At 38.7% G+C, this 27,540-nt stretch overlaps 1 protein-coding gene across 1 annotated transcript in view; it reads right to left on the reverse strand.

Annotated features, from left to right (window-relative positions):
* Positions 1–27,540, reverse strand: part of DYM (dymeclin) — a 388,749-nt gene that overhangs the window by 267,452 nt on the left and 93,757 nt on the right. The window contains exons 7-8 of the mRNA XM_079717304.1: positions 11,982–12,107; positions 10,174–10,316 (exon numbers count right to left, since the gene is read on the reverse strand). Of these exons, the coding sequence (XP_079573430.1) occupies positions 10,174–10,316; positions 11,982–12,107 (269 nt within the window). The remainder of the gene's footprint in view (positions 1–10,173; positions 10,317–11,981; positions 12,108–27,540) is intronic.

Here is a 27,540-nt window from a genome sequence, read left to right on the forward strand (position 1 = left end):
AGGATAAATAGGCAAAGAACATCTAGTTAGTAAATGGCAGGACTGGCTTTCGATTCTAGGTCTAATACCAACAGCCAGAGTCTGATACTTATGCCTCTTCCATAATACCAAATTATCAAAATCTAAAGCTAGTCCCTCCCAAAGGATAATATAAGGAGTGGCCTCCAAAATCAGAATAGAAAATAATTTGTTTCAATCACAGGATTATTTGGTGCTGGTGGTCGGGGGGGAATCCTTATGCATTCTGGAATGCCTTTTCCTTCTTTATTTAAAAAAAAAACATATTAGTGAGGTTGGAATGGGCTGTGAGTGATCTACTTTGGGCAAAACCCTCACCTCCACCACTAAACAGGTTGTGGTTTAAAATAAAGAATGACTGGGGCTAAAAGGTGCCTTAGCTGTTGACATAAAAAAGAGACCAATGGCCTCCCAAACTGAGAATTTCAGTGAGGGGAATTCCAGCATGACCTATTTAATACCTACTACTGACTGAATGTTTGTGTCCCCCAACCCCAAATTCATATATTAAGCCCTAACCCCAATGTGGTGGTGATAGGAGGTAGGGCCTTTTGTAAAGTCATTAGGTTTAGATGCAGTCATGAGGGCGGAACTCCCATGATGGTATTTGTGCCCTTATATGAGGAAGAAGAGACACCATGTAAAGATACTGTGCAACCATCTGCAAGCCAAGAGGAGAGCCCTCACTAAGAACCAAATCTGCCAGCACCTTAATCTTAGACTTCCCAGCCTCTAAAACTGGGAGAAATAAATGTCTGCTGTTCGAGCCACTCAGTCAACATAAGGCAAATTCTAACAGCTATAAAAGAGGAAATCAACAGTAACACCATATAGTGGGGGACTTTAACACCTCACTTATATCAATGGACAGATCATCCAGACAGAAAATTATTGAGGAAACACAAGCTTTAAATGACACAATAGACCAGATAGATTTAACTGATATTTATAGGACATTCCATCAGAAAACAGCAGATTACACTTTCTTCTCAAGTGCACACAGCACACTCTCCAGGATAGATCACATCTTGGGTCACTAATCAAGCCTCGGTAAATTAAAGAAAATTGAAATCATATCAAGGATCTTTTCCGACCACAATGCTATGAGATTAGAAATCAATTACAGGGAACAAAAAAACGTAAAAAAACCACAAACACATGGAGCTAAACAATACATTACTAAATAACCAAGAGATCACTGAAGAAATCCAAGAGGAAATCAAAAAATAACTAGAAACAAATGACAATGAAAACACAGCGATCCAAAACTTATGGGATGCAGCAAAAGCAGTTCTAAGAGGGAAGTTTATAGCAATACAATCCTACATCAAGAAACAAGAAACATCTCAAATAAATAATCTAACCTTACATCTAAAGGAACTAGAGAAAGAAGAACAAACAAAACCCAAAGTTAGTAGAAGGAAAGAAATCATAAAGATCAGAGCAGAAATAAATGAAACAGAAACAAAGAAAATAATAGCAAACATCAATAAAAGTAAAAGCTGGTTCTTTGAGAAGATAAACAAAATTGATAAACCTTTAGCCAGACGCATCAAGAAAAAGAGGGGGGACTTCCCTGGTAGCCCAGTGGTTAAGAATCTGCCTGCCAGTGCAGGAAACACGGGTTCGAGACCTGGTCTGGGAAGATCCCACATGCCATGGAGCAACAAAGCCCGTGCACCACAACTACTGAGCCTGCACTCTAGAGCCTGCGAGCCACAACTACTGAAGCCTTTGTGCCACAACTACTGAAGCCCACGTGCCTAGAGCCCATGCTCTGCAACAAGAGAAGCCACTGCAATGAGAAGCCCACGCACTGCAACGAAGAGAAGCCCCTGCTCACCGCAACTAGAGAAAGCCTGCACATAGCAACGAAGACCCAATGCAGCCAAAAATAAATAAATTTTTAAAAAAAGAAAAAGATGGGCCTCCCTGGTGGCGCAGTGGTTGAGAGTCCGCCTGCCGATGCAGGGGATACGGGTTCGTGCCCCGGTCTGGGAGGATCCCATATGCCGCGGAGCAGCTGGGCCCGTGAGCCATGGCCGCTGAGCCTGCGCGTCCGGAGCCTGTGCTCCGCAACGGGAGAGGCCACGACAGTGAGAGGCCCGCGTACCACAAAAAAAAAAAAAAAGAAAAAGAGGGAGAGTACTCAAATCAATAAAATTAGAAATGAAAAAGGAGAAGTTACAACAGACACCGCAGAAATACAAAGCATCATAAGAGACTACTACAAGCAACTCTATGCCAATAAAATGGAAAACCTGGAAGAAATGGACAAATTCTTAGAAAGGTGTAACCTTCCAAGACTGAACCAGGAAGAAATAGAAAATATGAACAGACTAATCACAGTAATGAAACTGACACTGTGATTAAAAATCTTCCAACAAACAAAAGTCCAGGACCAGATGGCTTCACAGGTGAATTCTATCAAACATTTAGAGAAGAGCTAACACCGATTTTTCTCAAACTCTTCCAAAAAATTGCAGAGGAAGGAACACTCCCAAACTCATTCTATGAGTCCACCATCACCCTGATACCAAAACCAGACAAAGATACTACAAAAAAAGAAAATTACAGACCAATATCACTGATGAATAGAGATGCAAAAATCCTCAACAAAATACTAGCAAACAGAATCCAACAACACATTAAAAGGATCATACACCACAATCAAGTGGGATTTATCCCAGGGATGCAAGGATTCTTCAATATACGCAAATCAATCAATGTGATACACCATATTAACAAATTGAAGGAGAAAAACCATATGATCATCTCAACAGATGCAGAAAAAGCTTTTGACAAAATTCAACACCTATTTATGATAAAAACCCTCCAGAAAGTGGGCATAGAGGGAAGCTACTTCAACATAATAAAGGCCATATACGACAAACTCACAGACAACATCATTCTCAATGGTGAAAACTGAAAGCATTTCCTCTAAGATCAGGAGCTAAGATCAGGAGCAAGACAAGGATGTCCACTCTCGCCACTCTTATTCAACATAGTGTTGGAAGTCCTAGCCATAGCAATCAAAGAAGAAAAAGAAATAAAAGGAATACAAATTGGAAAAGAAGACGTAAAGCTGTCACTGTTTGCAGATGACATGATATTATACATAGATAATCCTAAAGACACCACCAGAAAACTACTAGAGCTAATCAATGAATTTGGTACAGTGCAGGATACAAAATTAATGCACAGAAGTCTCTTGCATTCCTATACACTAACAACAAAAGACCAGAAAGAGAAATTAAGAAAACAATCTCCATTCACCACTGCAAAAAAAAGAATAAAATACCTAGGAATAAACCTACCTAAGGAGGTAGAAGACCTGTACTCAGAAAACTATAAGACACTGATGAAAGAAATCAAAGATGTCACAAACAGATGGAGAGATGTACCATGTTCTTGGATTGGAAGAATCAACATTGTGAAAATGACTATACTACCCAAAGCAATCTACAGATTCAATGCAATCCCTATCAAATTACCAATGACATTTTTTACAGAAATAGAACAAAAAAATCTTAAAATTTGTATGGAAACACAAAAGACCCAGAATAACCAAAGCAACCTCGAAGGAAAAAAGTGGAGCTGGAGGAATCAGACTTCCTGACTTCAGACTATACTACAAAGCTACAGTAGTCAAGACAACATGGTACTGGAACAGAAACAGAAATACAGATCAGTGGAACAGGAGAGAAACCCGAGATAAACCCATGCACCTATGGTCAACTAATCTATGACAAAGGAGGCAAGGATATACAATGGAGAAAAGACAGCCTCTTCAATAAGTAAAACTTATTGAAAACTGAACAGTTACATGGAAAAAAATGCAATTAGAATACTCCCTAACACCATACACAAAAATAAACTCAGAATAGATTAAAGACCTAAATGTAAGACCGGACATTATAAAACTCTTAGAGGAAAACATAGGAAGAACACTTTTTGACATAAATCACAGCAAGATCTTTTTTGACCCACCTCCTACAGTAACAGAAAAAAATACAAAAATAAACAAATGGGACCTAATGAAACTTAAAAGCTTTTGCATAGCAAAGGAAACTATAAACAAGATGAAAAGACAACGCTCAGAATGGGAGAAAATATTTGCAAACGAATCAGCAGACAAAGGATTAATCTCCAAAATATATAAACAGCTCATGCAGCTCAATATTAAAAAAAACAACCCAATCCAAAAATGGGCAGAAAACCTAAATAGACATTTCTCCAAAGAAGACATACAGATGTCCACGAGGCACATGAAAAGCTGCTCAACATCACTAATTATTAGAGAAATGCAAATCAAAACTACAGTGAGGTATCACCTTACACCAGTCAGAACGGGCATCATCAGAAAATCTACAAACAACAAATGCTGGAGAGGGTGTGGAGAAAAGGGAACCCTCTTGCACTGTTGGTGGGAATGTAAATTGATACAGCCACTATGGAGAACAGCATGGCGATTCCTTAAAAAACTAAAAATAGAACTATCAAACGACCCAGCAATCCCACTACTTGGCATATACACAGAGAAAACTATAATTCAAAAAGATACATGCACCCCAATTTTCACTGCAGCACTATTTACAATAACCAGGTCATGGAAGCAACCTAAATGCCCATCGACAGACAAATGGATAAAGAAGATGTGGTACACATATACAATGGAATATTACTCAGCCATAAAAATGAACAAAATTGGGCTATTTGTAGAGACATGGATGGACCAAGAGACTGCCATACAGAGTGAAGTAAGTCAGAAAGAGAAAAACAAATATCGTATATTAACACATATATGTGGAATCTAGAAAAATGGTACAGATGAACTGGTTTGCAAGGCAGAAATAAAGACACAGATGTAGAGAACAAAAGTATGCACTCAAACGGGGGAGGGGCTTCCCTGGTGGCGCAGTGGTTGAGAGTCTGCCTGCCGATGCAGGGGGCACGGGTTCGAGCCCTGGTCTGGGAGGATCCCACATGCCGCAGAGCGACTAGGCCCGTGAGCCGCAACTACTGAGCCTGCGTGTCTGGAGCCTGTGTTCCGCAACAAGAGAGGCCGCGACAGTGAGAGGCCCGTGCACCGCAATGAAGATTGGCCCCTGCTTGCCACAACTTGAGAAAGCCCTCGCACAGAAACGAATACCCAACACAGCCAAAAATAAATATAAAAAAAAAAAAAAAAAAAAAAAAAAACGGGGGAAAGTGGCAGGGCTGGGGGTGGGGGTGGTGGGATGAATTGGGCGATTGGGATTGACATGTATACACTAATATGTATAAAATAGATAACTAATAAGAACCTGCTGTATAAAAAAATAAATTAATAAAAAAAAACCAACAATCCTGATAAACTGGACCTCATCAGCAAGAGAGCAATAAGAAGAGAAAGCAAGATAATACTGAAGGAGAGTGTCAGTTAAACCCATTAGAGCTGCCTCAAAACAATGTAATCCCCAATAGTTAACAGAATTGGCTCAACTATCTGCCATGATGGGCCCACAGCAGAACAGATGCAAGCACAGGAAAGGGATCCGCACCACAGAGAGGTGCAGAAATGGACCAGCTCTTTCAGAACCATCTAGAATGCTTAGTGAAAATATGTATGACCAGGCTGCACTGCATATCTAATGGCTTAGAAATTCCAAGGTGTAAGCACAAGCACATGTTGGTGGGAATGTAAATTGCTACAGCCACTATGGAGAACAGTATGGAGGTTCCCTAGAAAACTAAAAATAGAGCTACTATATGATTCTGCAATCCCACTCCTGGGCATATATCCAGAAAAGATGAAAGCTCTAATTCGTAATATCATAAGATACATGCACACCAATGTTCAAAGCAGCACCACTTACAAAAGCCAAGACATGGAAGCAACCTCAGTGTCCATCAACAGATGAATGGATAAAGAAGATGTGGTATATATATATATATATATATATATGTGTGTGTGTGTGTATACACACACACACACATATACACATATAAATATATACATACATACACACACACAAATATACACAGACAATGGAATATTACTCAGCCATAAAAAGAGTGAAATAGGACTTCCCTGGTGGCGCAGTGGTTAGGAATCTGCCTGCCAATGCAGGGGACACGGGTTCAAGCTCTTGTCCAGGAAGATCCTACATGCCGCAGAGCAACTAAGCCCATGTACCACAACTACTGAGCCTGCATTCTAAAGCCCGCAAGCCACAGCTACTGAGCCTGCATGCCACAACTACTGAAGCCCGCGCTCCCAGAGCCTGTGCTCCCCAACAAGAGAAGGCACCGCAATGAAGAGTAGCCCCCGCACCGCAATGAAGAGTAGCCCCCGCTTGCTGCAACTAGAGATAGCCCGTGCGCAGCAACGAAGACCCAATGTAGCCAGAAAGAAAAAAGAAAAAAGAAAATACATTAATTAACTGATTTTAAAAAAAGAATGAAAATACCATTTCCAGCAACATGGATGTAGAGATTATTATACTAAGTGAAGTCAGACAGAGAAGGACAAATATCATATGATATCATTTATAAGTGGAATCTAAAAAAATGATACAAATGAACTTATTTATAAAACAGAAAGAGACTCACAGACATAGAAAACTAGCTTATAGTTACCAAAGGGGATGGGGGGGAGATAAATTAGGAGTTTAGGATTAACATATACACACTATATATAAATGGGTAAACAAGGACCTACTGTGTAGGGAACTATACTCAATTATCTTGTAATATATTCTAAAAAGAATATATATGAATAACAGAATCACCCTGCTGTACATCTCAAACTAACACCACATTGTAAATTAACTATACTTCAATGTTTTTAACAAAAGTTAAAAAAAAAAAAAGAGACATCCCCTTTTAGGAAATACACATTCAAGTATTTAGGGGTAAAGGGCCATGATGTATATAACTTATCCTCAAAAATGGTTTAAAAAAATGTGTGTGTGTGTGTGTGTGTGTGTGTGTGTGTAGAATTGGGGGGAGGAATACAAATACAATACAAATGGGATAAAATGTTAACAATAAATCAGCCTCGTTAAAGGCATATAATTTGGGGGATTTTTTTAGTTTTGGTATTTTTATATATGTGTGAACTTATTTCCAAATAAAAAGCTCTTTTAAAAGAGGAGGAGAAAGGTAAGTGGGAAAAAATAGCAAAGTGTTGATAATTCTTGAAGATGGGTTATGCATAGATCATAGGTTCATTGTACCATTCTCTATGTTTGTACATCTTTGAAATTTTCCACAATAAAATGTTAAAAAAGAAAGATACTAAATAAAGAGTAAGTGAGGGCTTCCCTGGTGGCGCAGTGGTTGAGAGTCCGCCTGCCGATGCAGGGGACACGGGTTTGTGCCCCGGTCTGGGAAGATCCCACATGCCGCGGAGCAACTAAGCCCGTGCACCACAACTACTGAGCCTGCGCTCTAGAGTCTGCAAGCCACAACTACTGAAGCCCGTGAACCTAGAGCCCATGCTCTGCAACAGGAGAGGCCACCACAATGAGAAGCCCACGCACCACAATGAAGAGTAGCTTCCACTTGCCACAACTAGAGAAAGCCCACGCACAGCAACAAAGCCCCAATGCAGCCCAAAAAAAAAATGCATGGAGGAGCAGAAAAATCAGCCCGAGAGAGGAGGAAGTAGGACTCTAGGTTAAAAAGATAACCTAAATAAAAGTATGAAAAAGGAAGAATGTCAGGCATGCAAGAAGCAACAGAGTTTTCGCTAAAGTCTGGGAAACAGTGTAACAGCCAGATACACATCTGAAAAAAGTGAGAATAAACTGGGAGGGCCCTGCCTAACTCCTTTGAAGGTCCACATGTGTAGCTCACACTCCTCGGGACCCCAGTTCTGGCAAAAAGATTCTCCTCTTCCCTTCCAGTAACAATAAAACCTCACTGTCCAAAACTGTTAAGTTTTTTTAAAATAAGGCACCCTGATTTAAAGGAACTAATTTAAGCAAACCATACTATACACATCCTGCTATGAAAGGAAATGCTTTCTATTGATATATCCAGGAAAAATTTAATCCCAACGAAAATGCCATTAAAAACCCAAAAGGGTTTATAATTTACATTTGGCTTTGGAATCTAACTTTTTTTTCGGTGAAGAACTTCCAAATCATATTTTTCTCAAGCTAATATTAAAGTAAGAAAATTCCTTAACTACCAACCAAAAGATCATCAAATCAAAAGATGACACAACTAAAGTCAAATTTCCTTTGTCAACTTGATTGACCTTCATGCAATGTGGCTTAATTCAAAATTACATGACTATGACCATTCTTACTTTTATTTTTTTGCCCACAATACATAGCTGTGCTACTTAAAAGGAAAACATCCTGTGGCTGTTTTTTCATAATTCTTTGTGTCACATACTGTAAAATAATAAATTACTCCATCACTTATACTTTTACATGCATAATTTTATGAAGATTTAAGAAGCCATGTAAAACATCTTATGATTACAGGCATACTATAAGTCTCTTTTAATGCTCTTAGCTGAATATTAAATTCCTCAGTGGTAGGGGAAAAGACCAGAGAACCATTAAAAGTTATGTGGAAATAGTCTCAGAGATCATCTATTCCAACCGTGATCGACATCTGATAGACAAAGAAACTGGGAGCTAAGAAAAGTGAGGAACTTCCTTCCGATACGCAGAGTAGATCTAAAGTTAACAAGTCAAGTTTTCTGGCACCCAGCACTGATGACACCACATATCATACTGGACTTCTTTATGATGATACATAACTGAAAGAAAAATCAAGAACTACACACAAGTCTATATTTTTAAAAACTGCGAAGCACTGCCACTGTTTTGAAGAAAGCAGGTAATGAACTAACTTCTACTACCTCCTCCAAAAAAAATGTCCAACCATACTGGGGAATGGGAAAATACTCCGCTTTTGAATACTTAACAACAGTTTAATGACTGAAAACAGAAAGCACTAATGGATTAATCAAGCCTTCCCACGGGACACCCGTTTCCCACAGGCACACAGGGTTCCTGTGCTGCCTTCAGAGGCCAAACATGAGCACGCCTCGTACAGCCCCCTCATCGGAAGCAATGAAGGCAATGGCAGGGGTGACTCGGAGAGTGAACCTCTGCAGGTCTGGTGGTCTAGGGAGCATACTCAGCACCAAAGACAGAGCCATGAGTGATCACAAATGTAATTCAACTCATAATATTGACAGAAATCAAAGGAAGGCAAACCTAGAACAGAGGTCTTCTCATCCAAAGAGGCTCCTGAGACTCCTCATCCCATAAATTACCACACAGTACTCCATTTTCCTAACAAACTGACACCCCTGCCTGAGTGTGGAGAGCATGTCCCAGCCTAATTCAGCTGTGGAACTCAGCTGCATTTAAAATTCCTTCAGACAGCTGAACTCTGCACTATGTAATTAAGCAGACCGTATACTGTTTCTTTAGTAAGAGCACCCAGGCAAACCTTACAACTGCCAAAGTGCCAGTCTAGTTTTTGTTTCTCCTTCAGAACAAAGCACAAGTTCAGCTGACGTAACCTCACATGACCCAGGTCCTCTTGTATTTCTGGTCTCTTTAGGTCTAAACGTTGTGAAGCAGAAATGAGGCTTTACCGGATGGTGGGAAAGGACTTTCTTCAGTTAATGAAATTTGCCTCCAATCTGATAAAACTCACATTTGTGCCACTTCAGAATTTATTACAAGACTCTTCAAAATGTGCTAATTTGTCACCGAACAAATGAAACATTGAGTATAATAAGAAAACTATACCTAATTAGTCATGTAAAATCCTAACCAAGAAAGCCCCTAAAACAGAATAATTTCCTCATAAAACACAAGCGGTAAAAAGTTTCAAAGAGCATAACTGTATTTATATTGTACAGCTAGAATGCATGCAATATGCATATTTATAAATATTCTTCTTGAAAAATGTTCTCTTATAGGTAAACAATCTATTCATGATTTGCATATATTTCCTTGTGTAAATGTGCACCAAATGGAAAAAATATTTGAAATTATTTCCAGTATTTCACATTTAACCAGCTGCACAGATGCAATATAACAGTTAGTAGTGGCAGCCAACTGAACAGAATTTCTTATGACTAACTGGACAAAACCTACGTATATCAAAGACCTGACAAAATCTGGTAAGACTTACTTGCTACTCCTGATGCCAGTCCATACAGCAGCCCTCCCCCATCTGACTGCTGAGGGAAAACTTGTGCTCCTGGAGGAGGCGGCTTTTCTTGCCTGATGAAGTTATACAACAAGGTCTTTACAAGTCTGCTGGTATATGGGAGGCTACACAAAAAGAAAAAAGAAGAAAATAAACTCAGATTTTGGGGAGTCAACTAACTTTGTATCGTGATAAATATAACCTATATAATCTACCAACATAAAAGGGATCAGCACAATTCAAAGAAATCTGGCACTGTCACAACAGTGAAGACCATGGGCTTTGAGATCAGACTTGAGGCTTAAATCTGGCTTTCCTCTTACTATGCCATATGTCATTCATCAAATCGCTTCAACTCCTGAGCTTCAGTTACCTTATTTGTAATCTGTATAACAGGTGAGATATTATAAATTCAGTGTATAATATAGTACTTGGCACTTGAAGGGAGGTAGTAACACAGAGTCAGTAGGAAAAAGCAAGAATTTAAAAGTATGGAAATTGACTTGAATAGTATATTTGACTTAACCCAATATATCCAAAATATTCAACATATAATCAATATAATAATTGTTAGATATCTTACATTGTTTAAAATAAATAAAAATATGAAGTTATTCAATCTATGCATGCATATAAAAAACATATCCATATATATACAGATTTCTTTTAATGTTAATACCCTTTGCTTTTAAGTAACAGAATGAGAGGAGAACGGAGAGAAAACAAGTTAAAAGGGATATGTGTCCACAAATTGGTGATAAATCAATTCCTGCAATCTGGAGAAAACTTCTGAATAGACTTTTCAGCCAACGCTTAAGGCCTTTTATCCCTATTATCAGTGATTTTCAAATATGTTCTAAAAGAGCCCTAAAGGATTCTGTGAATGTGCCACAGGTATAATCAAGGTAGCAAGAGGGATGTGAAAAAGACAAAGGTGCTTCTCTCTCTCTCTGTCTCTCTCTGTCTCTCTCTCTCTCTCTCTCTGTGTGTGTGTGTGTGTGTGTTTAATATTTATCTACTCCCGTCCCTACCCACCAGGAGACTGTAAGTTTCTGCTCTGCTCAGGAGCACAGCTCCACATCCTAACACATGCCTGGCACATGGTTAGCACACAATAAACATTTGTTGACTACATGAAAGTAGGAACAGTCAGTTAAGTGGCTGCTGGGGAAGTCCAAACACATGGTGACGGGGCATACACTGCAGCAGTCGTTTCAATGGGACTGGTGGGAAGGGGAAGATACAAATAATTTCAATGAACAAATATGACTGGATGAATGCTTAGACATAAAGAATGATGCAGAAGGAAGAAAACATGGCTTCAAAGTTTCAACTCCACAAAGAAACCACTAGAGGGCTTCCCTGGTGGCGCAGTGGTTGAGAGTCCGCCTGCCGATGCAGGGGACACAGGTTCGTGCCCCGGTCCGGGAGGATCCCACGTGCCGCAGAGCAGTTGGGCCCGTGAGCCATGGCCGCTGAGCCTGCGCGTCCGGAGACTGTGCTCCACAACGGGAGAGGCCACAACAATGAGAGGCCCGCGTACCGCCAAAAAAAAAAAAAAAAAAAAGAAACCACTAGAGAAGGTAATGAAGCTAGGGGATGAAAGGGGCAGGGAGGATGGATAGTTTAGACAGGAAAGCAGATCCTTATGTGTTGGGTTTGAAGTTCTGATAGAACAACCAGAGGAAATGTCTGGTTGGAGATATGGAACAACACTAAGGAAAGAGGATAAGACGAGAACTATAGATTAATTCAATAAAAAACTTGACAAATTTAAAATAGAAACATACCATGGACCTCGCATCAAATACTTGTGACTGATGCTCTGTCGCAAAACTTCCTTGTGGAAGAGTTGGCAGGAAAGGAAGACCACCATTGTTGACACAGCTTCTACTGATATTTCATATGTAATATCTCTGGAAAAATAGGAAACAAATCAGAATAATGATCACTTTGGAAGATTAAGATATTGCTCTTTTCTAAATAAACTATACATTTAAAAACTCAAATCAAAATATTCAATATGCTTCCGGATTATTAAAAATACTAGTATGTTTAACATAAAAATTAAGTCAAACAAAAATATGAAACCCTTCCTTGTCATTAGTTCTTGTACTTGGGTCAAATATCCCATTACTTTCCTATTTTCCAGGTCCCATCTACTAATGAATGACAAGTATCAATATATTAGTGTATAATGGGAACAGTTACCAGCAGTGTTCTGCTTTGAAGGTCCACTCTAAAGCCCTTATGTTCATTCCCTGTTTAGTTATAACACAGGAACAATATTCAGATTGTAAAACTGAAAAGAAGTCACAGTGTAGGGAAGACAACAATGTCTTTTTGAGTTGATAATAACTTTACAGTAAGAACTATGGTATACCCTAGATCTTCTATCTCTAAGTGTCTACTTTCTCAAGGCCAACTCCGCCTGTTCAGCAAAATATGAACAGTAAACAAATTGTTCTTCCTGTTTTATTAAGCATATTTCTTTTATGAAGGACTACCGTTGTCCTCCGAAGATCATTAACCCCTTTTAGAAACAAATCTTAGAACAAATAAAAAGGAAACAAAATTTTGGCTGAGCACGAACAGGAACAAATGCATCAAGAAATCTTCAATTATTGCAAAAGTTTAAACACAATTATCATGGGGAACAGTAACATGTTAGCCCAGGAAAGTGAAAATCTCAACAACACAACAAAAAGAGTAACAGCTCCAAAAGAATATCAGCTCTTTTTACAGAACTGAAATATTCACGGAAAGCCCAAAGAAAAATACTGAACACCTACTTAAATGAAGCTCATCAAACAAATTAAAGAGGACTTGATTCTAGAAATGGAGAAGCTTACCAGATTTTTAAGTTCTAATTCTACCGGATATTTACGGAGTTATTTTGTTGATGAAATATCTTTTAAAAGCGAAGTATACAAAACAAAACACAAGAGACCTGTGCAAATGATCTTATTATGTAATGAATAAATCTCATTTCTACTCAGAAATCTAATACTGTAGAACAATTCTCTTTCCTGAAATTTCCATAATTATCGTTGTAAAATATTAACCACATAAAAGGCACATCTTACATTTGTACTTATTTCTTGAATTGAATGAAAAACAACCCTGATGTGTTGTATTAGGATTCATTAATTCTTCAATAATGATGATTTGGGTGCTCAAAACCCAAAGGATTTTGAATCACAATAATCATTTATTCATACAGCTTATGCCTATCAGGAATCCATACTCTGTAGTCAATTTGCTAGGCTTTTCAGTTGGGTCAGGGCTTAAAGCCAAATTCTGAAGAACAAGTATCTTGCCACAGTACACCCTATCTAGGTAGGTGACTACCTCCAGTACACTTGTTAATGCATTTAGTCATTGCATCAATAATAATAAAAAAAAAAACAGCAGTGGTTTACAATTTAACATCTTATACTAGGTCCCTGATCCAGGAAGAAACTGCTTTAATTTGTTTAAACTAAAAACTATGGGGTTTCCCTGGTGGCGCAGTGGTTGAGAGTCCGCCTGCCGATGCAGGGGACACAGGTTCGTGCCCCGGTCCGGGAAGATCCCACATGCTGCGGAGCAGCTGGGCCTGTGAGCCAATGCCGCTGAGCCTGCGCATCCGGAGCCTGTGCTCCGCAACAGGAGAGGCCACAACAGTGAGAGGCCCGCGTACCGCAAAAAAAACTAAAAACTATGACTATTAATAAATACTGTGTCTGACAACTTTAATGAAAGAATGTAGATTTAGAATAGAGGGCTGTTCTCCTTCAAAATAAATTGGGCCAAACAACATCACAAATGGGAGAACATCACAAATGGGAGGGATCTTTATTGCTCTGATTTTGACTGGAACTAACTAGGACTTCCTGAACAGTCATCAGCATAGTGTACCAGGCATACATAACTCAGAACAGCAAAGAGGAAGAAATATGTTGAGGTCATATAATACACGATAATACAAAAGGAATACTCTTTGCAACAAAAATGTAAAGGGAATTTCATGAAAAAAGGATCCAGGATGCTGTTGACTGACTTAGAGGATATCTTCTATTGATTTTGCTGGCCAGCATCCACTTATTAGTATTAAAACATTAATAAAGGGCAAACAGGATGATCTGAATGGAATGACTAAATACCATGAAGATAATTCTACACAAATTAATCTTAATCACAACCAAAATTCTCATTGAGTTTTTTTCAGAAACTTCATAAATTGACTTTGACATTTTATGAAAGAATAAACATATAGCCAAGTCAATCTTGAAACTGAAAAGTGAAGAGAGGGACTTCCTCTACCAGATATCAAGCCATGTTACATGGCTGTGGCAATAAAAATGGTATGGTATTTGCAAGCACACACAAAAAAATTAGACAAACCAATGGAACTCAACTGAGAACTGAATGTACAGGTCAAACCTGTGTTTCTATGAAAACATACAATAAAATGGATCCATAAATCAATGGAGAACAGATTGTACAGAACATGGTGCTGGGAAAAACTGGCTTATTTCATAAAGAAAAATAATGATGGCTCCCTATCTTACAACATATTCAAAGACCGACTACAGAAGAATTAAAGACCTACATTCACTTGGATGTGAATGGCAACACTAAAATTAATAGAAGAAAATGTACAATTATAAGTTTGTAACATAAGCACAAGAAGGGACTTCTTAAATAAAAGCCTAAGAACACAAAGCATAAAGTAAGTAAGTAAATAAATAAAAGCATTTAATTACATCAAAATTAAAGATTATGGCTCAACAAATGAAACCCTGAACAAAGTTAACTGGCAGATGATAAAATGGAAGAAGAACAAAGAACTAATATCTAGAATATTACAAGCAACTCCTGCAAAAAGCCAAGAAAAAGCCAAGAACTTCACTAGGAAAAAAAAGAGCAAAAGATAAAAAAACAGTCTGTTTAAAACAGTGTAATATCCCTTGATGTCCTAGAAAATGTAAAGTATTGGCAGGTACATAATGATATATAAACCCTCATGTACTGCTGATAGTAATATTAACCAACACAGTTATTTTAGAGAACAATTTATATGTTGTTCTCTAAAATATGTATATGCCAAAGAAAAATTCACAGAAATATGTCTGAGGACTGTGGTAAGCAACCTCCAAAATGACCCTCAATAATCCCCGCTTCCTGCTATTCGTGTCCTTGTGTAATTGCCTCCCCTTGAGTGTAGGATGGATCTAGAGACTTGCTTAGAAGCAAGAGAATACAGTAAAAGTGAAAGCATGCCACTTCTGAGAGGAGACTGGCTTACAAAACAACTGTGGCTTGTGTTGGGCACCTGCTCTTGCTCTTCTGTTTGCTTTCTCCAAGGGAAGCCAGCTGCCTTGTTGTGAGCTGACATACAGAGAAGTACACCTTGCAAAGGACTATGGAAGGCCTCCAGTCAACAGCCAGTAAGGAACTGAGTCCAACAGCCCTAGACAAATTCAATCCTGCCGACAGCCAAGTGAGAAGTCTAGGAAGCAGGTCCTTCCTAGTTGAGCCTTCAGATGAGACCACAGCCCCAGCCATAAGATCAACTACACTCATGAGACACTTGAGTCAGAGGCACCAAGCTACACAGTACCCTGATTCCTGATACTAAAAAACTGTAAAACAACGTTTTGTTTTGTTTTTATTGAAGTATAGTTGATTTATAATGTTGTGTTAATTTCTGCTGTACAGCAAAGTGATTCAGTTATACATATATATTCTTTTTTATATCCTTTTCCATTATGGTTTATTACAGGATACTGAACAGAGTTCCCTGTGCTATCCAGTAGGACCTTGTTGTTTATCCATTCTATATATAGTAGTTTGCATCTGCTAACCCCAAACTCCGACTCATCCCTCCCCCAACCCCCATGCCCTTAGGAACCACATGTCTGTTCTTTATGTCTGTGAGTCTGTTTCTGTTTTATAGATAAGTTCATTTGTGTCCTATTTTAGATTCTGCATATAAGTGATATCACATGGAATTGAAACAATGTTGTTTTAAACTTCTAAATTTTAGAGTAGCTTATTGTGCAGTAATAGATAAATAATATAAAGACATTCATTATTCATGGTGTTGCAAAGTTGGAGGCACCCCAGGTGACCAGCACTGAGGAACTGGATAAGTAAAATGTTGTGGATGTACACAATGGGGCAGTTTTAACAGCAATAGACTAGGTGTTCATTTAGCATCACAGGTAACTCTTAAAAACAATTCTGAGGGCTTCCCTGGTGGCACAGTGGTTAAGAATCCGCCTGCCAATGCAGGGGACACGGGTTCAAGCCCTGGTCCAGGAAGATCCCACATGCCGCGGAGCAACTAAGCCCGTGTGCCACAGCTACTGAGCCTGCGCTCTAGAGCCCACGAGCCACAACTATTGAGCCTGCAAGCCACAACTACTGAAGCCCGTGCGCCTAGAGCCCATGCTCCGCAACAAGAGAAGCCACCGCAATGAGAAGCCCATGCACCGCGACGAAGAGCAGCCCCCGCTCGCCACAACTAGAGAAAAGCACGTGCGCAGCATCGAAGACCCAGTGCAGCCAAAAATAAACAAATAAAATAAATTTAAAAAAAAAACAGTTCTGAGAGGAAAAAACAGAGTTCTATAACACAATTCTATTTATGTATATTAAAAATACATGTACACTATAGCTGATTCACTTTGTTATAAAGCAGAAACTAACACACCATTGTAAAGCAAATATACTTCAATAAAGATGTTAAAAAAAAAGAAAAATACATGTACACATAAGTATAACATCTTGTACTCGGACATATACATAAAAAATGCATGCATTAAACATAGTAAAATGGCTGTTTATGGGAAAGAAAAGGAGTAATGAATGGGGATAAATGGGAATAAGTAAATGGATTAATATTAAATGGAGGGGGAGATGGGCCTTACACAAACCAGCGATGATAGTGACCCTTGAACTGAAGAATGTGACTGACTCAACCCTATGCCTGATGTGTCCAAAATCAGGGATTGTGGAATGAAGGGATGCATAAGAGGTTGGAGGACATATTGAAGTGGGAGGATGCTCAGATTAATCCCAGAAACAAAAAATACCAGCAATAAATTATCCAGTTAGGGCATTATAAGGACCACCATTAAAATAATGACAATGGCAATGGAAAAGAGCAATAAGACTTAAATGACGCTTAACAAAATAAAACTAATAGCACTCAGTGACAGATTGGATGCTTAAAGTGGGCGAGAAGGACTAAGACTAATCAAGAAAGACCAAGGTTTCTAGATTTAGAACTCAGAGAAGGTGACGTTATCAACATAAATCAAGAACACAGGAAATGGAAAAATCACTTTACATGTATAATCTATCGATGCTCTTTATTCACAGATTCCATGTTTGTGAATTTACCTACTCACTAAAATTGACTTATAACCCCAAAACAATTTTCTGCAGCACTTCTGCAAGTTGAAATGATCTACGTAATTTTCTAATTTGCATCAAAGGAATCCCAGGCAAAATTTCATGACAAAAAAATAGCTAACGATTGCAAATGAACTCACAGATGATAAAGTTACTTTGTTAAAGATGATAAAATTAAAGTCTGCACTTTTCTAATGTCAGTGGGGAACGGGAAATAACTACATAGCAAAGCTTCATATAAAATTGACTATCCAGATATGATATGATGTCTGGAATTTTCTTAAATATAATCTGAGAAGTAGGGGAGGGTAGCTGTGGAAGGGGTATAATTGGAATAAAAGTGGCCATGAGTTGTTAATTACTAAAGCTAAGTGATAAGCATATGGGAGTTCATTAGTCTCTCTACATTTATATGCTTAAAATTTTACGTTAAGATTAAAAATATAGGGCTTCCCTGGTGGCGCAGTGGTTGAGAGTCTGCCTGCCGATGCAGGGGACACGGGTTCGTGCCCCGATCCCGGAAGATCCCACATGCCGCGGAGCGGCTGGGCCCGCGAGCCATGGCCGCGGAGCCTGTGTGTCCGGAGCCTGTGCTCTGCAACGGGAGAGGCCACAGCAGTGAGAGGCCCGCGTACAGCAAAAAAAAAAAAAAAAAAAAAGATTAAAAATATAAAATTAAAAATTGCACAACTGTAGACTAGAGTTTGGTGAAGATAGGGACCTCTCTTATTCCTAGCTCCTACCACATTTCCTGGCAAATAGTAGGCACTAAACAGATATTATTTGGAGTGCATGAATCATCCAAAATTCTATATTTAACAAATTTAATTTGCTAAAGTTATCTGCTTTGAGAAGTTGGGTATGTTTCAACAGTTTTTATATTGTTGTCATTAGCAAATCACCACAAACTTAGTGGCCTAAAACAGCACAAATTTATTATCATGCAGTTCTGTAGTTGCAGTACAGGTTTCACGGGGTTAAAATCAAGGTGTCAGCAAGCTGCTTTCCACTCCGGAGGCTCTGGGGAAGAATCCATTTCCTGCTCACTTGGGTTGTTGGCAGGATTTAGTTCCTCGTGACTCTAGGATCCAAGTCCCCATTTTCTTGCTGGCAGTAAGATGAGGGCACTTCCGAGGCTCTACAGGTCGCCTCATTCTTTGACTCAAGGATCCTTTTCCTCCATCTTCAAAGCCATTAGTGGCTTTGAGTGACTCATGCTGCATCTCTCTGACCCACCCTTCTGGTTTCCTCTTCTACCTTTAAGGACTCATGTGATTAGACTGTCCTCTATTATCCTAGTAGGCCCAATCTCCCCCTCAAAAAGCCCTTAACTTTAACCACATCTACAGAATCCTTTTGACATGTGAGGGTATCTATTCACCAGCTTTCCAGGGATTAGGATGTGGACATCCTTGGGCTGGAGAGGACATTATTCTGCCTACCACTAGCAGCTAGTAAGAATTAGATGCTAATTTCAATAAGAACCAAAAACCTCCCTACCAGCCAACATGAAAATATTACTCAAAGTTATACTAATCTACCAGATTTGGGGGCTGGGGAGAATATAATGTTCAAATAAATGGATTAAAGCAGGCTCCAACAAACTGGCAGGGTAGAAGATAATTTAAGTACACAATGAAGCACAGCTTCAAATGACATAACAAAGATGCAGATACTAGAAATGGCTAAAACAAAATCTTTTCCTTTTTTTTGGCAAAGATGTCAAGAACCCAATTTCCAATTTTCATTGTATGAAGATAGTGCTTATAGCCACAAAGCAGAAGAAAATTTAAATGCACAGAGTAACAAATATTCAAACAAGGACAATAACCATCCACTAGCTGCCCATCCTGCTCAGAATAAAATGCAAAGTCCTTAACCTAGCCTCTAAGACCCTGCATGACTTTTGACTAACCATCCAACCTTGTCTATCACTCACCCATCCTTGCTCATTTGGCTCTAGCTCTAATGGACTAGTTACTGGTCCCTGGACACACCAAGCATGCACCCACCTCAGGGCCTTGCATCTGCTGTTCCCTCTGCTTAGAATGCTCTCCCACCACAGAGTGACAGGACTCCCTCTCTGACTTCCTTTGGGTTTCTATTAAAAGGTCCACTTCACAAGGAGCCTTCCCTTACAATCTTGACTAAAATACCACGACATTACTTTTTTCCATTGTACTTGTCACATTCTAACATTAAGTAATATATTAATTTGTTTATTGTCTGTCTTACCCTACGCACAACTAGAATCTATGTCTTATTCACTACTGTATCCCTGACACCTAAAACAGTGGCTGGCCACAAGTACACACATATTTGTTGAATAGTCTCTTTGTGCTCTTGGGCACAGTGAGAAATTAATATTATTTGGGGTTTACCAAAACCAAGAAAAATACATTCATTCATGTACACATTTTACATGACAAAGTATATCTGAAACTCCCAGCTTCCAGAAACTAATTCATGATTTAGTGCTCTGCATAAAAATTCACACACACAGAAAAACGGGATTCCCTGGCAGTCCAGTGGTAGGGCCGCACACAGGTTCCATCCCTGGTTCGGGAACTAAGATCCCGCATGCAGTGCAGCGTGGCCAAAAAAGAAAAGAAAAAAAAAATTCACTAGACTCCTGGGGCTACAGTTACAGAGCTAGTAGCAACAGCAAAAATAATTACTCAGCATGCCCTCCTTTAATCCATTTTCTATTATAAGTGGTATTGAAAATGACTGGACTTCCCTGGTGGCGCAGTGGTTAAGAATCTGCCTGCCAATGCAGGGGACATGGGTTCAAGCCCTGGCCCAGGAAGATCCCACAAGCTGCAGAGCAACTAAGCCTGAGCACCACTGCTACTGAGCCTGCGCTCTAGAGCCCGCAAGCTACAGCTACTGAAGCCCGCATGTCTAGAGCCCGTGCTCCGCAACAAGAGAAGCCACTGCAATGAGAAGCCCACGCACCGCAACAAAGAGTAGACCCCGCTCACCGCAACTAGAGAAAGCCCATGCGCAGCAATGGAGACCCAACACAGCCAAAAATAAATTAATAAAATTTTTTAAAAAATAAAAGTTTAAAAAAACAAAGAGGGCCTCCCTGGTGGCGCAGTGGTTGAGAGTCCGCCTGCCGATGCGGGGGATGCGGGTTCGTGCCCCGGTCTGGGAGGATCCCGTGTGCCGCGGAGCGGCTGGGCCCGTGAGCCATGGCTGCTGGGCCTGTGCGTCCGGAGCCTGTGCTCCGCAACGGGAGAGGCCACAGCAGTGAGAGGCCCGCGTACCACAAAAAAAAAAAAAAAAATAAATAAATAAAAAATAAAAAAATAAAAAAACAAAGAAAGAAAATGACTGATATTTTTAAGGTCAGTTTCAAAATAAGTTGTGAACACAAATTTGGGTTCTGCCTATGGGGAAAAAAATGATCTAAACAGGACAACCTCTGAAATAGCCATTTAAGAAATATGTTTTAAAGACACACATGGATAAAATGCAACTATCCATCAATTATCTTCCTAGTTACCATCTTCCCGCACATCTCCCAAGTCTGTGTGAGGGCTTCAGCTCCCTCTACCCTTGCCCCCAAACTGCTTGGCTGACTCATATTCATCACTCAAGACTTGGGACTATGCTTTTCATAGTCTATAGTCTATATCACATAAGAAAATATTTGCTGAACCAAAAAAAAAAAATCAACCAATATTAGAAAATGAAAAATGTAATAAAGCACAGCTTATATATTAACTTACACAACCACATAATTTTTAAAGAGATCACAGGAATTGAGGCTACTTCCATTTCCAGCAATGACAGACAGAAAATTCAGAAGGATATTCACAATGAGGTCAACAAAAATCATTGACGGAGGGTCTGGAAGGGCACTTTTTAAAAGGACCAAAGAGTAGTAAAATACTGAAGAATTACAAGGCCAAGATTCAAGGCACTAAGAAAACCTAGAGAGGTCAGCCTGACATCTGGAACTGCTTTGGCCTTGGGATGCTTCCTGATCCATAAGCAGTGGCTGGGAATCCAAGCAGTGCTTTTGACAGGGTTGACAATCTAGGGGACAAAAACTGGAGTCCAAGCCTGCCAAGGGAGTAAGCCTTAGTACTCCACTCCACACACAGGGTAGAGATCCTCAAGGGGATCCTTACCTTGGAAGTAAGGGGGAGCAGGAAGTAAATCAACAATCTCATGGACTACAACCCAGAAGTTCCCTGGGTGGCCAGAAAAATTCTGAAACGGAATTAAGAAGAATCCAAGGCACCCAACAGAAACAATCCCCTCTGAAGAAAGATAAAATCATTCTATCAAACTATTTCTACAACTTTACAAATACAAAAACTAGCAAACAATCAAAAATAGGCACATAAAGAGATAAAACTACATGAACAAGAACCACCATACACTCATAAAACAAACAAAACTCTCCCAATAATAATATTAATTACCAAACACAACTATGCCTACTCTACCTATGGCATAAAAGCCAAATTTTTTAAATCAAAAATTTCTCAAGGACCTGTAAACTATATAAATATACCAGGTATTTCTTTTTAAAAAGTTCTAGAAAAAAATTCTGGAACTGAAAAATACAATAGCCAAATTTTAATACTTGATTTAAAAAATAAGTAAATAAGAAAGAAAGAAAGAAAGAAAGAAAGAAAGAAAGAAAGAAAGAAAGAAAACTTCAATGAATGGGTTTAACAGCAGATTAGACTCAGCAGAAGAGAGATTTAGTGACTTGGACATAAAGTCATAAGAAATAACTGAGAATAAAGTATAGAGAGACAACATGATGATGTTGAGAGGCATTTGTTTCCATATTGGGGTTATTATGAGAAGGTTTACGAAGAAAGATTTATAAACATTTGCATACAAGTCATTTGCAAACATATATTTTCATTTCTCTTCAGTAAATACCTGAAAGTAAAATTGCTAGATGAGAAGAGAGGTGGATATCTGACTTCATAAGAACCTGTCAAAACTTTTCCCCAACTGTTGTACCATTTTATACAACACAGCAATTTTTTACATAGATTTTATTTTTCAAAGCAGTTTCCAGTTCTCAGCAAAACTGTAGGTATAGAGAATTTCCATATAACCCTTGCCCCCACATATGTATACCCTTCTCCACCATCAATATCCTGCCCCAGAGTAGCATATATGTTAAAAATGATGAACCAACACTGACACATCATTATCACCTAAAGACCCCATAATATACGTTAGAGTTCACTACTGCTGTGTAATTTCTATAATCGCTATAAATTTTGACAAATGTAGTAACATGTATCATTGATTATAGTATCATACAGAACAGTTGCATTGCCCTAAAAATCCTCTGTGCTCTGTCTATATATCCCTTCCTCCTGCAAGCCCTGGCAACCACTGATCTTTTTACTGTTTCTATAGTTTTACCCTTTCCAAAATGTATAGTGGGAATAATACAGTATGCAGCCTTTTCAGATTGGCTTCTTTACCCACAGCAATTTCTGAAAGTACCGGTTGCTCCACATTCTCACCAACATTCAGTACTATCAGTCTTCTTAATTTTTGCTATTCTAGTTGTGTGTAGTAATAGCTCACTATAGCATTTAATTTGCATTTTCTGATGATTAATCACACTAAAACTTAATGTGCTTATTGGCCACTCATATATCTTTTTTGTGAATTATCAATTTAAATCTTTTTTCCATTTTAATTGGGATATTTGCCTAATTATTTTTAAATTGTAAGAGATCTTTATATATTCAAGAATACACGTTTTGGAGACATTTTCTCCCATCTGTGGCTTGACTATTCTTTTTCTGAACCGTCTCTCTTGAAGAGGCAAGATTTTTACTTTTGAAGTAGTCTAACTTATCAAGTTTTTCTTTTTTTGGCTATTGCTTTCTGTATGCTTTCTAAGTTATCTTTGCCTAAAACAAGATTGTGTGTATTTTTCTAATTTTTATGTTATATGTGAAAGTAGGAGTCAAAGTTTTTTTGCTTTGCTTTGTTTTCCCATATAATCAGCTTTTCCAGCACCATTAGTTTAAAAAGTTTTCCCTTCCCAACTGAATTGTTTTGCTTCTTTTCTCAAAACAAAACAAACAAAAAAATACCAATTGACCAGAGAAGTACAGATCTATTTCTTGGCCCCCTATATTGATCCACTGATTTATTTGTCTATACTTAGGTCAGTACCATGTTATCTTCAAAGCTGTAGCTTTATAGCACACTGTGAAGTGATATAGTGTAAGTATTCCATTTGTTCTTCCTTTTCAATTATTTCTTCAGATATTCTAGGTTCTTTGCATTTCCATATATATTTTAGAATCAGTTTGTCAATGTCTACGAAGAAAACAAACAAACAAAAAATACTCTGGTACAAATGTGATGAACTGACTCTGTAGATCAATCTGGGTAATACTGACATCTTAACAATATTGACTCTTCCAATTCATGGATATGATGTATCTCTACATTTAGGTTTTCTTTGACTTCACTGAGCAATGTTTTTTAGTTATTAATACATAAGCTGTACACATATTTGTGGAATTTACTAAGTATTTCATGTTTTTCATATTATTTTAAAATGGAGTTTTTAAGGTTTTAGTTTCCTATTGTTTGCTACTAGTATATGATTCTTGTATAATCATCTTGCAATGTACAACCTTGCTAAACTCACTTTTTAGTTCAAGTAGTTTTTGTATATTCCTTAGGGTCTCCTACATAAACAATCATGTTTCTGGCAAATATAGTTTTACTTTTTCTTTTCTAATCTCTATGCCTTTTATTCTTTGTTTTGCTTTACTGAACTGGCTAGGGCCTCATACAGCAGCAAACAGAAATGCTAAGACCAAACATCCTTGGCTTGTTCTTGATCACAAATGAGGTAATCCTTTAGTCTCTCATCATTAAGTGTAATGTTAGCTACAGGTTCTTCATGGATGCCCTTAACCTAGTTGAAGATGTTTCCTTCTATTCCTAGTTTGCTGAGAAGTTTTTTTTTTTTTCCATGAATAGATGTTGAATTTGGTCAAATGCTTTTTCGACATTTACTGAGACAATCATATGGCTTTTCTAATTTATTTTGTCAATGTGGCATTTTATACTGATTTTCAAGTGTTAACAATATTGTATTCCTGAGATAAGCCCCACTTGGTTATAATGTATTATCCTGTTCTTATATTGCTGGATGACATTTGCTAATTTTTTAAAGCTTTTTCTCCTGTATTCATGAGAAATATCAGTCTGTAATTTTCTTTTTATGGAACGCCACTGTTAGGTTTTAGTATCAGGGTTATGCTGGCCTCATAAAACAAGTCATCCCATCTGCTTTTGAAATACACTTTATTGAAAAAATATTTGCTTCATGATGTGACGTTGAGCAAAGATAGCAGAATAGTATGCATCATGAGTGAATACACATACAGATGTTAATATGCAAAAAATAAAAAGAGCAATCCTGGAAGATGAGATTATAGGTGAATATTTTTATTATTTTTAATTTAAATTTTCAAAATGGGAAGGGCATAAAGAAAATGAATGGGAGAAATATTTACTTCAAACTGGCTGTCTCCACCAGGAAATTTCCTGAAAAAAAAAAAAATCAGGAGAGATGGTCTGAGGACAATCTCTAATCCCATTCAGACCATAGGTTTTCTTTTTCTGTTTTTTTAAAAAAAATAAGTTTATTTATTTATTTTTGGCTGCATTGGGTCTTTGTTGCTGTGCATGGGCTTTCTCTAGTTGCAGCGAGCAGGGGCTACTCTTCATTGCGGTGTGTGGGCTTCTCTTGTTGCAGAAAACAGGCTCTAGGCACGCAGGCTTCAGTAGTTGCGGCACATAGGCTCAGTAGTTGTGGCTCACGGGCTCTAGAGCACAGGCAGTAGTTGTGGCACACGGGCTAGTTGCTCCGCAGCATGTGGGATCTTCCTGGACCAGGGCTTGAACCTGTGTCCCCTGCATTTCGCAGATGGATTTTTAACCACTGTGCCACCGGGGAAGTCCCAGGTTTTCTTAATTATTCCTCTCTCTCAATTCACTGTAAACAATCAAAGTAAAGAGGATTTGCACTAGGAAAAACAATCTAAGTGTCTCATTCCTTTTGGACTGTAATAACAAACTAATACAGTCTGGGTAACTTATAAACAACAGAAATTTATTTCTCACAGTTCTGGAGGCTGAGAGGCCAGATCAAGATACCTGCAGATTCAGTATTTGATGAGAGCTCGCTTCTGGGTCACAGAGATTAAGGGTCTTTTTGCTACGCTATCCTATGATGGAAGGCAGCAAGGAAGTTTTCTTGGGTATCTTTTATAAGGGCATTAATTCCACTCATGAGGGCTCTGCCCTCATGATCTAATCGTCCCCCAAAGACGCCATACCTTCTAACATCATCATCTTAGAGGTGAGGTTTTAAAATATGAATTTTGGGAAGACACGAACATTCAGACTGTAGCAATGAATTAGACACACTTGCTGCATTATTTAGGGCTCTCCAGAGAAACAGAACCAACAGGATATAAAGAAATATATACATAGAAAGTAATTTATTATAAGAGATTGGCTCACACAATTACAGAGGCTAAAGGTGACATTATCTGCCATCTGCAAGCTGGAGGCCCAGGAAAGCCAGCGGTGTAGTTCCAGTCCAAACCCAAAGTGCTGAGAGGCAGAAAAGCCCTGGTCCGAGGGCAAAAGCCCAAGAAACATGAGTGCCAATACCCAAAGACAGAAGGAGATGGATGTCTCAGATTAAACAAGAGAAAAAATTCACCCCTCCCCCACCTTTTTGTTCTATTCATGCCCTCAATGGACTGGATGATGCTCACCTACACTGGTGAGTATGATCTTCTTTACAAAGTCTACCTATTCAAATGTTAATTGTTTCCAGAAACACACTCACAGACACATCCAGAAATAATGAAATAATGTTTGACCTCTGGGCATCCCTCAGCTCAACCCGTCACACAAAATTAACCATCACACTTGCCAAAGATGGAAGTTAAATGTTTAAATACTGGCAAAGGGCACAGAGTCACAGATTCAGTCTCATTAAAAGCATTTAGTCATTAAAAGCTTAAGCACTATTTGAAAGGTTTTACACCTAGAAATTTTTGTTCCTTCATAAGAAACAAACAGCATTCTAACACTCACCTAATTTGTTATAATCATTAAAAAGTGAATTCATATTTCAGTACCCCAAAATTTGACATCTATCACAGGTGTGTTACAATTTTAAATAGGAAGACAACAAGAAGTTCACATTTGAACAAAGACTTGAAAGAAATAAGGAAGCAAGGGAAAAGTCTCCCAGGGAGAGGGACCAGCGCACACAAAGGCCCTGAGGTAGGAACACACCTAGCATACTTAAAGAACAGCAACGAGGTCAGTGGGGTTAGAATGAAATCTGCAAGAAGGAGAGTAGTAAGAGAGGAGACCAAAAAGATAACAACAAGCCTGAGAGGCCTAAAAGCTGGAACAGATTGATAAATACAAATCCTTTTTTTTTTTAAATTTATTTATTTTTGGCTGTGTTGGGTCTTCGTTTCTGTGCGAGGGCTTTGTCTAGTTGCGGCGAGCGGGGGCCACTCTTCATCGTGGTGCACAGGCCTCTCACTGTTGCGGCCTCTCTTGTTGCGGAGCACAGGCTCCAGACGCGCAGGCTCAGTAGTTGTGGCTCACGGGCCTCGTTGCTCCACGGCATGTGGGATCTTCCCAGACAAGGGCTCGAACCCGTGTCCCCTGCACTGGCAGGCAGACTCTCAACCACTGAGCCACCAGGGAAGCCCCAATAAATTCAAATTCTCAAAAATAGATTTTAAAAATGTATCATGGCAAAAACAAACACATACTAAAAGCAAATAAGTCAAAAAGCAAACTTAGAAAAAAAATGTACTTTAAATTTATGTCACAAAGGACTAAACTTTCTAATGTAAAATTGGTCCTAGAAATAGATACAATAAA

The sequence above is a fragment of the Hyperoodon ampullatus genome (genome assembly GCF_949752795.1).
Source record: "Hyperoodon ampullatus genome assembly, chromosome: 13".
NCBI classification, from domain to species: domain Eukaryota; kingdom Metazoa; phylum Chordata; class Mammalia; order Artiodactyla; family Ziphiidae; genus Hyperoodon; species Hyperoodon ampullatus.